The 11,238-nt window shown below is 34.6% G+C and overlaps 1 protein-coding gene across 1 annotated transcript in view; it reads right to left on the reverse strand.

Moving 5' to 3' along the window:
• The window catches only part of LOC128985503 (probable methylmalonate-semialdehyde dehydrogenase [acylating], mitochondrial), a 33,126-nt gene extending 29,181 nt beyond the window's left edge, over nucleotides 1-3,945 (reverse strand). The window contains exons 1-2 of the mRNA XM_054405055.1: nucleotides 3,614-3,945; nucleotides 1,070-1,192 (exon numbers count right to left, since the gene is read on the reverse strand). Coding sequence (XP_054261030.1) covers nucleotides 1,070-1,192; nucleotides 3,614-3,655 — 165 coding nt within the window. The 5' untranslated portion in view covers nucleotides 3,656-3,945. The remainder of the gene's footprint in view (nucleotides 1-1,069; nucleotides 1,193-3,613) is intronic.
• Between the last annotated feature and the right edge of the window lie 7,293 nt (nucleotides 3,946-11,238).

The following is an 11,238-nucleotide window of genomic DNA, read 5'->3' on the forward strand; positions in this document are numbered from 1 at the left end:
TTATAAACAATTCCTAGTAAGAACCAATTTATTATAGGCTACACAGTATTACCTACCTATTTTCAAAAACAAACAAAAAATATATTTATACCCTAGGTTGTGGACCACCCCAATTTTAATAGAAATCCAAACTGAGTAGGTGCCTCCTTTGCTCACAATATACTTAGCCTAAGTTGGAGAGGAAAAAATCACAAGGTCTATAGAACTAATACGGAAATAATATCAAACTGATTAAAACACAAAAGGTGTTTTAAATATCTGAGGGTCGAATGACAGCTCAATCATGTTAGAAGCCCCCCCAACATGTTGGCAGACATGTCTGCCGACCCATCCAACTCCAACTGTCTGTTAGTAAAACATTCGGACAAGTCCGTGGTCAGTTGAGCATTCCAAGCGGATACAACTGACATGTTAGACTGGCAGTTCACAGAAGTTGTTTTGTGAATGTATACAATAAACACTCTTCACAATATATTTTGATATCAAAAGGTGGGGGGGGGGGGGGGGGGAGCATATAGATACAGGAGTATGCCGTGCTTGTGGGACGTACCCATAGTTAACAGTACAGCATAAAACTCTTAAAACAGAGAATTTGGGTGGTTTGTTAGAAAAACTCTGGGAAATTGAACCGGGAGGGAGCTACACGGTAGATGTTGTTGAGAAAAAGATCGATAACCTTAGGTCCTGTTACTGACGTGAGTTACGAGGTGCGAGAACATGAGATGTGAGGATGGTTGTCATCTTCAAGACAGAGCGAACCACATGAAAGTGTAATCTAACTTGCAGCCATTTTGTCCCAAATAGAAGTGTGAAGGTCCAATGGTAACCAAATAAAACCAAAGTTACGCAAAGATTCCACTATCATGTCGCTAAGATGGTCGGATCGTGTGTGGTAAGAGCCAGTCTTGACAAACCTGGCAGATCGGATATGTCGGATCATGTATGGAGACTTTTAGTGCTCTAGTAGGACTATATTTTCTAAAAAAAAAACAAAAAAAAAACACCACATATCAGGCAAATAAATCCCAATCACTTGTCTTAGTAGAGCCTAACTTGTAACTGTACTTACTTCATTCGTAGCAGGGTTGTGTAACTCAATCCAATCTGTGGTTTTTGACTCAACAGATTTTCCATCAATGAACAGCTTTGTAGTCGCAATAGAACGAATCGCCTGAAGATGTGACGGGCAAATCTTAAATCAAAACAGTATCAGAGGGTACAGATAATTTTTTCACCCAAACGAATAAGCTGTGTCTTAACTATTTACTTTAACCTACTAAAGGTTTTTTTTTATTCTATAGTTCCTTAATTTAAAATACTTATTGTTTTTCACTACACACAGTGGGTATCTAACTTAGCTTGTTCACAGCCTTGTAGCATAATAGGCAATACTACTATCCTACAAAATACTTTTCCTACAGTCACCCTACAAAGTGGGCTTCCTTGCACAGATACTACACAGATATACTGAAAGCTTTACTTTGGCGTTTTTACTTTAGTGCGCAACAGTATTGAAATGAAATGAAATGAAATGAAATGTGTTTATTGTCCTTAGAATTTTCACAAATTATTGACAAAGTCATACAACTGCTAAGGTTTATAGCATAGTCAGTTAATAAATACAGTAAGATACAATATAGCTAACTACATAAAATGAGACACTTTACAATACACATTTTAAATATTACAATTGAATAGGTAATCTTAATCTTAAGAAAAATTTGTGGCATTGAAAATAATGGAAGTGATTAAACCGCATAACCAACAAAGTCCAACAGTAAATAATTTGGTCAATTCGCAAACTCTTAACTCTACTTAAAAATTAATACCAGACATTTCAAAAAATTCATTTAGAGAATAGAATGGGTTGTTCAAAAGCCATCTGTAGAATTTTGTTTTAAAAGTGTTTTCAGGATATTTTTGTATTAAATGTATTAGTTTGTTGTATATTTTTAGTGAGATTACAATATGGCTTTTAAGAGTTTTAGACAGTCTGAAAAAATCTATGGCAGCAACGCTTCTATTCCTAGTATAATGAACATGAGAAATTTGTTTGATTAAGTTGGGATTTTTTAGAACGTATGATACAGAGTCAAATAAATAAATGTTAATCACTGTTGGAATTTGTAGCCGAATGAACAGGGGTTTACAGTGTTCCTGTTGGGGTTCATAGGATATAATTCTAACCAACTTCTAATTCCAACCAAAAAACACAAAACAGTGTGCTCTTATTATGCACCTAATCCGTGTACGCTTGAAAATAAGTTGGCAACACTTAAAGATATTACGACTACGATCAGCTGGTGCAGTGTTTCCCATTTGCTGCAATTATCGGTTTTAACCTAACCTAAAAATGATGGTCCAGTGTTTGAAAGACTAATTAATTATTTAAATTATTTATTATAGCAACTGTAGGAAAAATATGATGTGTAACACGAGTGCAAACTGCCTCTGCTGCACTCGATAAACTTTCCAAACTCGCCTACGGCTCTAAAAAACGGTGCATAAAAATTTCTCTTGTGCGCAGCAAAGTGCCACTTCGCCCACTAGTTACACAAATAACTATTCCCTACAGTTAGGCTACCTGACAAAGTGGACTTCCTTGCACTGATAATAGCACGTAAAGTAGCTAATTGCTGCATTTAAGTTAGTAACTTTTGCCAATTAATTTTTTTGGTGCACTCATTTTTTGCCGCACTCTAGTATCCCAACCAAATAACACAAAACAGTGTGCTTTTATTAGGCACGTAACAGGTGTACACTTGAAAATAAGTTGGCAACGCTTAAAGATACTATGACTACGATCAGCTGGTGCAGCGTTTCCCATTTCGTTCACCAAATCGGTAGATTCGTCGTAGGTCGTGCTTTGGTGACTTGGTGTGAACCAAGTCACTCCTTTATGTGAATTGGTGACTGCATTAAGTCCTTTGAAGGTAGGTTAGATTAGGTAAGTTAAAGTTTAGGTTATAATGTATCGAGTTGTTAGTTTATGTCGCCTGTAGACTGTTTTTGTAAAATTAAAATCCTGAGAAAAACACTTTAAATTACCGTACTTTTTCAAATATGCTTGCCATATTTAACTTATGATTGAATAACATTAATTAGGGCCCACATTTGACCTCAATTTGGTGTCTCTCTAGCACAAACAAAAACCGCAAAAACCGTTTGCAAAGGTTTAACAAACGAGGCTAATAGTTTATTTATATTCTGTTTAGTACAAGTTAGCCAGTGCGTCCTTAACTTATAGGTAGGGACTTGTATTAGTAGGCCAACCCTAAGCCTAGGTGATTACACTAACTTAAACACTTGGGGTACAGTTTCTTAACTGGGCTACGCTAATAAGTTATTGATTGAAACTATCGAATTGAAAATATTGATTAATAGGCTAATCGATATTTTAAAACATATCTATTATAAAATTTAACTATTATAACCTAACCTAACCAACAAAACTTCGCAAAGGTTAGGTTTTTATTAACGTAATAGGAAAAAATCGCATGAAGGTTTAAGTTACTAATCGAATCAATAGTTTCAATCAATATTAGGGTAGCCCAGTTAAGAAACTGTACCCTAAACTTGTTCTTTAAATCAGTTAACTTATTTAAATTCTAACCTTTTGTGATATTCTAAATGCAGATGATGAAGCTAATATCATTTTGAAAATGAATAACTAGGTGTAGGCCTAACTAAATTGAAAAGTCAAACCTGTTGACAAACTCGAATATCCTATCTATAAGCTGCGAAAAACAGAAAGATCTAAGCTTAGTCTCTTGATTTCAGCTATTGATTGAATGATAAACCACACTTAGTACTGACACTGACACTAAAGTCGCTTATCACTATTACATGACATGACAAAACTTTCGGATTCGGCTTTCCTTCCTACACAACAGCACAAATTGTAAGAGTGGTTGTTTTGTTTACTTGATTTGATTAGACCAAGAGTTTATCAAATTAGGGCAAGTAAGTTAAGGCAAGGGGTCTGACTTAAGGGAGATACAAATGAGGCAACGATGACATCATAGTTTAGTTCAAAATTCCTCCGTTAAAAGCGTTCTAGTAGAGAGCACAGGGCGTAATTTTTACTTCACTATTAGGCCTAGTTAATTATAAAATTAAGAAAAAATATAAAATTAATCTCAAAATTTTTCAATTATTAAATTCAACTGTCATAACCTAACCAAACGTGCTGATAATGAAAAATCGAATGAAGGTTTACTAATCTAAAAAATAGTTTTGTTCATAAAATAAAATTATAAATGCCTAAAATTAAATTTTATAATTTTTTAATTATAAAATTGAACTGTCATAACCTAACCAAACCAAACCAACCAAACTTGTTGATATGAAAAAAATTATTGACAAAAAGTTAGTGCTGCCAGCGGGATTCGAACCCGGCACCTCTGGATTATCAGCCCGAGTACAAAGGTCCGTGAAGTTGGCGTACCCATATTAGCGTATCCACTTTTGATCATACCAATCGTTAGTTCATCGTTAGTTCTCGATAGTTCCCAAATTTTTTCGTTAGTTCTCAAAAAATAAAAAAGTTATAGCCGATTATAAGTGGGTACGCTAACTTCACACTTCCGGGTTCTATCACGCGCCGTTTTCTGAGGAGAAATGTTTACATCTATATACCAATCGTTAGTTCTTCGTTAGTCCTCGATAGTTCCCAAATTTTTTCGTTAGTTCTCAAAAAATAAAAAAGTTATGAGGCATACAAAGTGGGTACGCTAACTTCACAATTGTACAATTTCCAGCGGGAACAGTTTTTATACTATAAATGCCTATATCTATATACCAATCGTTAGTTCTTCGTTAGTTCTCGATAGTTCTCCAAAATTAACGTTAGTTCTCAAAAAATAAAAAAGTTACGAAGCATAAAAAGTGGGTACGCCAACTTCACAGTTATAGAATTTCCAGCGGGCACAGTTTTTTTACTATAAATGACTATATCTATATACCAATCGTTAGTTCTTCGTTAGTTCTCGATAGTTCTCCAATATTTACGTTAGTTCTCAAAAAATAAAAAAGTTAAGAGGCATACAAAGTGGGTACGCCAACTTCACAATTATAGAATTTCCAGCGGGCACAGTTTTTTTACTATAAATACCTATATCTATATACCAATCGTTAGTTCTTCGTTAGTTCTCGATAGTTCTCCAATATTAACGTTAGTTCTCAAAAAATAAAAAAGTTAAGAGGCATACAAAGTGGGTACGCTAACTTCACAATTGTACAATTTCCAGCGGGAACAGTTTTTTTACTATAAATGCCTATATCTATATACCAATCGTTAGTACTTCGTTAGTTCTCGATAGTTCTCCAAAATTAACGTTAGTTCTCAAAAAATAAAAAAGTTACGAAGCATAAAAAGTGGGTACGCCAACTTCACAGTTATAGAATTTCCAGCGGGCACAGTTTTTTTACTATAAATGCCTATATCTATATACCAATCGTTAGTTCTTCGTTAGTTCTCGATAGTTCTCCAATATTTACGTTAGTTCTCAAAAAATAAAAAAGTTAAGAGGCATACAAAGTGGGTACGCACACTTCACAATTATATAATTTCCAGCGGGCACAGTTTTTTTACTATAAATACCTATATCTATATACCAATCGTTAGTTCTTCGTTAGTTCTCGATAGTTCTCTAAAATTAACGTTAGTTCTCAAAAAATAAAAAAGTTACGAAGCATAAAAAGGGGGTACGCCAACTACACAACTATAGAATTTCCAGCGGGCACTGTTTTCTGACTATAAATGCCTGTATCTATATACCAATCGTTAGTTCTTCGTTAGTTCTCGATAGTTCTCCAATATTTACGTTAGTTCTCAAAAAATAAAAAAGTTAAGAGGCATACAAAGAGGGTACGCTAACTTCACAATTGTACAATTTCCAGCGGGAACAGTTTTTTTAATATAAATGCCTATATCTATATACCAATCGTTAGTTCTTCGTTAGTTCTCGATAGTTCTCCAAAATTAACGTTAGTTCTCAAAAAATAAAAAAGTTACGAAGCATAAAAAGTGGGTACGCCAACTACACAACTATAGAATTTCCAGCGGGCACTGTTTACTGACTATAAATGCTTATATCTATACACCAATCGTTAGTTCTTCGTTAGTTCTCGATAGTTCTCCAATATTTACGTTGGTTCTCAAAAAATAAAAAAGCTACGAGGCATACAAAGTGGGTACGCTAACTTCACAATTATAGAATTTCCAGCGGGCACTGTTTACTGACTATTAATGCCTGTATCTATATACCAATCGTTAGTTCTTCGTTAGTTCTCGATAGTTCTCCAATATTTACGTTAGTTCTCAAAAAAATAAAAAAGTTACGAGGCATACAAAGAGGGTTCGCTAATTTCACAATTATACAATTTCCAGCGGGCACCTTTTTCTGACTATAAATGCCTATATCTATATACCAATCGTTAGGTCTTCGTTAGTTCTCGATAGTTCTGTAATATTTACGTTAGTTCTCAAAAAAATAAAAAAGTTACGAGGCGTACAAAGTGAGTACGCTGACTTCAAATTTATAAAATATCCTGCGGGCACCGTTTTCTGACTAAAAACGCTTATATCTATTTACCAATTTTTAGTTCTTCGTTATGTCGTGTTAGTTCCCCAATATTATTACTAGTTCTTAAAAAATAAAAAGGCAATAAGGTCTTAAACGTGGTTATGCCAACCTCAAACCCAAATCATTCCTAGCGTGCACCCTTGTCTGACTAAAAGTGCCTATATCTTAATATTAATCGTAAGATGGGCTCACTCATTTATTTTGTTAGTTCTAAAAAAATTAAATAAATATACGTATAGCCAATAATCAATAGATAAACTTATTTAATGCTTCTGATTTCCAGCGCGCACCTTCATTCAACGAAAAATGCTTACAGTATACTACTATACAACTAAATAAATATTGTCTCGACCCCGCCATACCCAATACGCCATGCTAGTAATGTGTTGTACACATTTATTCCATCCACTACTCCAGTCTCCAGTTTGTTCAAGTCCGTATGACCTTCCAGTCTCGATCCGTGCAACTGTCACTCGTAACTTGTTACGTTTAATGATGTAATTTTATAATACTAATAACGAACACAAACAAATACAAACAATACAAACGATTAGTTTAATTAACCAAACAGAAGTTCTTTGATATTTTATCTGCTTAATCCAATTCAAATAATCACTGCTTATAAATTACTTTATACCATTTTACTTAGCAGACTCTGGTTTTCATTTTGATGGATAGTTTATTTTGTTTCCATGATGGACTTTTTATAAAATGCACTTTTTCACACAACTAAGTAGGTATAAATATGATTTCATTGCTTATCTAAAACCAATTTTTGGAAGCGTTGTCTTTTTTGGATGTTCTAATTAACTGATAATATTAACTGATATTCAACTGTTAATCATTTTAATAACGTAATCAAAATTATCACTCCTAAAAAATAATCTAACCGAGTGACACCTGCAACTACTATTGCGGATATCACAGATAAGCGCTATCCTGGAACTGATAAGCAATCCTTTCTCTTCGAGAGAATCATAATGTGATAGTTATTCTAATGTCAGTGTTACTTTGATTTTCATTGTGTGAAGATGAATCAAATTACAATGCATGGAACTAAAAATTGGTATATAGATTTAAGCGTTTTTAGTCGGAAAACGGTGCCCGCTGGAAATTTTATAATTTTGAAGTCAGCGTACTCACTTTGTATGCCTCGTAACTTTTTTATTTTTTTTTTAGAACTAACGTAAATATTGGAGAACTATCGAGAACTAACAAAGAACTAACGATTGGTATATAGATGTAAGCATTTTTATTTAAAAAAAAACTGTGCCCGCTGGAAATTCTATAATTGTGAAGTTGGCGTACCCACTTTTTATGCTTCGTAACTTTTTCATTTTTTGAGAACTAACGCAAATATTGGAGAACTATCGAGAACTAACGAAGAACTAACGATTGGCATATAGATATAAGCATTTATAGTCATAAAACGGTGCCCGCTGGATATTCTATAATTGTGAAGTTAGCGTACCCACTTTGTATGCCTCGTAGCTTTTTTATTTTTTGAGAACTAACGTAAATATTGGAGAACTATCGAGAACTAACGAAGAACTAACGATTGGTATATAGATATAGGCATTTATAGTAAAAAAACTGTGCCCGCTGGAAATTCTATAACTGTGAAGTTGGCGTACCCACTTTTTATGCTTCGTAACTTTTTTATTTTTTGAGAACTAACGTTAATATTGGAGAACTATCGAGAACTAACGAAGAACTAACGATTGGTATATAGATATAGGTATTTATAGTAAAAAAACTGTGCCCGCTGGAAATTCTATAATTGTGAAGTTGGCGTACCCACTTTGTATGCCTCTTAACTTTTTTATTTTTTGAGAACTAACGTAAATATTGGAGAACTATCGAGAACTAACGAAAAACTAACGATTGGTATATAGATATAGGTATTTATACTAAAAAAACTGTGCCCGCTGGAAATTCTATTATTGTGAAGTGTGCGTACCCACTTTGTATGCCTCTTAACTTTTTTATTTTTTGAGAACTGACGTATATATTGGAGAACTATCGAGAACTAACGAAGAACTAACGATTGGTATATAGATATAGGCATTTATAGTAAAAAAACTGTGCCCGCTGGAAATTCTATAACTGTGAAGTTGGCGTACCCACTTTTTATGCTTCGTAACTTATTTATTTTTTGAGAACTAACGTTAATTTTGGAGAACTATCGAGAACTAACGAAGAACTAACGATTGGTATATAGATATAGGCATTTATAGTAAAAAAACTGTGCCCGCTGGAAATTCTATAACTGTGAAGTTGGCGTACCCACTTTTTATGCTTCGTAACTTTTTTATTTTTTGAGAACTAACGTTAATTTTGGAGAACTATTGAGAACTAACGAAGAACTAACGATTGGTATATAGATATAGGCATTTATAGTAAAAAAACTGTTCCCGCTGGAAATTGTACAATTGTGAAGTTAGCGTACCCACTTTGTATGCCTCATAACTTTTTTATTTTTTGAGAACTAACCAAAAAAATTGGGAACTATCGAGGACTAACGAAGAACTAACGATTGGTATATAGATGTAAACATTTCTCCTCAGAAAACGGCGCGTGCTAGAACCCGGAAGTGTGAAGTTAGCGTACCCACTTATAATCGGCTATAACTTTTTTATTTTTTGAGAACTAACGAAAAAATTTGGGAACTATCGAGAACTAACGATGAACTAACGATTGGTATGATCAAAAGTGGATACGCTAATATGGGTACGCCAACTTCACGGACCTCGAGTACAACACCGAGGCCGATGACTGGATTCCGTATCGTTGCGGTAATGGTGTTCCCTCATGAGGAGATCTGACAGCTGACGTAATCGAAGGCTCTTCCGTACCTCCCTTGAGTAAATACCTTCAGTTATTAATATTTAATATTACCGCTAGTAAATACCTAGCCTGAAATAACCTAAAGGCAATAACCTGAAGGCAAGTGAGCGCAGCGAACGAGCTCCAACCTAAAGGTGAGTGAGCGTAGCGAACGAGCTCCAACCCAAAGGTGAGTGAGCGTAGCGAACGAACTTCAACCTGGAGGCGAGTGAGCGTAGCGAACGAGCTAACCTGAAGGCGAGTGAGCGCAGCGAACGAGCTCCAACCTAAAGGTGAGTTAGCGTAGCGAACGAGCTCCAACCAAAGGTGAGTGAGCGTAGCGAACGAACTTCAACCAGGACGTGATTGAGCGATGCGAACGAGATCATCTTGAAAATTAAACGTAACGGTACTTTCTTTCCATCGGTCTGTCTTAGGGGAAACCTATAACTTAGGCGATACGAAGTTCGCCGGGTCAGCTAGTTAGCCTATATTAATAGCCTTATTAATAGCCTACTTTGGAACTGGTTATTAGTAACTGTAACTTAGGTGTATTCCTCCAGTCAAAGAATGTTATATTACAACAGAATAATTTATTACTTAGCTAATAATAGCTATTTCGATAGGGTGTTTCCACTTTCTTATAAGCTGGTACTTTTGCAAATAAAAGTAAGTTAACGGTCATGTAGTGTTCTCATTTAAAGACAACAAGTCCTAACCTATCTAGGAATGACACCCATAAAAACCCATAGGGAAAGCTATTACCCTAGGTAAGACCTACGGTAGACCGCGGTGTCCCATTTAGTTTTGTTTTGATGTCGCCAGCGTATAGCGTCCTACGTCAAAATTCTAAATAACTGTTGCAAATACTTTCTTACCTAAACATTTGCAACAGTTTTGGTTAAGCTGGCCTAAACTTCTAACCACTATTTGGGTGTACCCAAAATATACCGGTGTCCAAAACCACCCGTACACCCCTTTCAAAACGATGGAAACCTTTTCTTACAAACAAAAAATAATACAGAACTAGCTAAATTGGGTATGGTCTACCAAATGGTGATAATTTCAAATCCAAAATCACGCCGGAAGTGGCTTTTTCAGACCGGAAGTTGACTTTTTTAAATGTAAACTACCAATTTTGATTATACAGGGTGTCCCGGAACTCTCTACCAATATTTTAAGGCATTGCTCCTGGGTAAGAAACATACCTAAATATCATATTTAAATTATCCGGAAGTCCTTAGTTACTCACACAGCCGCCATTTTGTTTTTTTCAGTTATTAATTTTTTTCTAAAGAATGGTTAAACATACAAAATGGAAACTTTGCACAAACATTTATGACAACTAGACAAAGCTACCAAAAAATAATGACAATTTTTCAAATTCATAAAACAAAATGGCAACCATTTAAAATTTTTGTAAAATTAACGGTTTTTGAGTTATTTAACAAACAAAATTTTAAATGGCCACCATTTTGTTTTATGAATTTTAAAAATCTTCATAATTTTTTGGTAGCTTTGTCTAGTTGTCATAAATGTTTGTGCAAATTTTCAATTTCGTATGTTTAACCATTCCTTAGAAAAAAATTAATAACTTAAAAAAACAAAATGGCGGCTGTTTGAGTAACTAAGGACTTCCGGACAATTTAAATATGATATTTAGGTATGTTAACTACCCAGGAACAATGCCCTAAAATATTGGTAGAGAGTTCCGGGACACCCTGTAGATTCGGATTCTACGTTGAAAAATACATAACTTTTGTCTTAAGTTTTTTTTTGAAAAAACATGTTTTCCACCTCTAATCCCCTATTAAAGTCAATGATT

This window comes from Macrosteles quadrilineatus, unplaced genomic scaffold (genome assembly GCF_028750875.1).
Source record: "Macrosteles quadrilineatus isolate MER2022 unplaced genomic scaffold, UCM_ALF_1.0 Scaffold_2__2_contigs__length_208266976, whole genome shotgun sequence".
NCBI lineage: Eukaryota > Metazoa > Arthropoda > Insecta > Hemiptera > Cicadellidae > Macrosteles > Macrosteles quadrilineatus.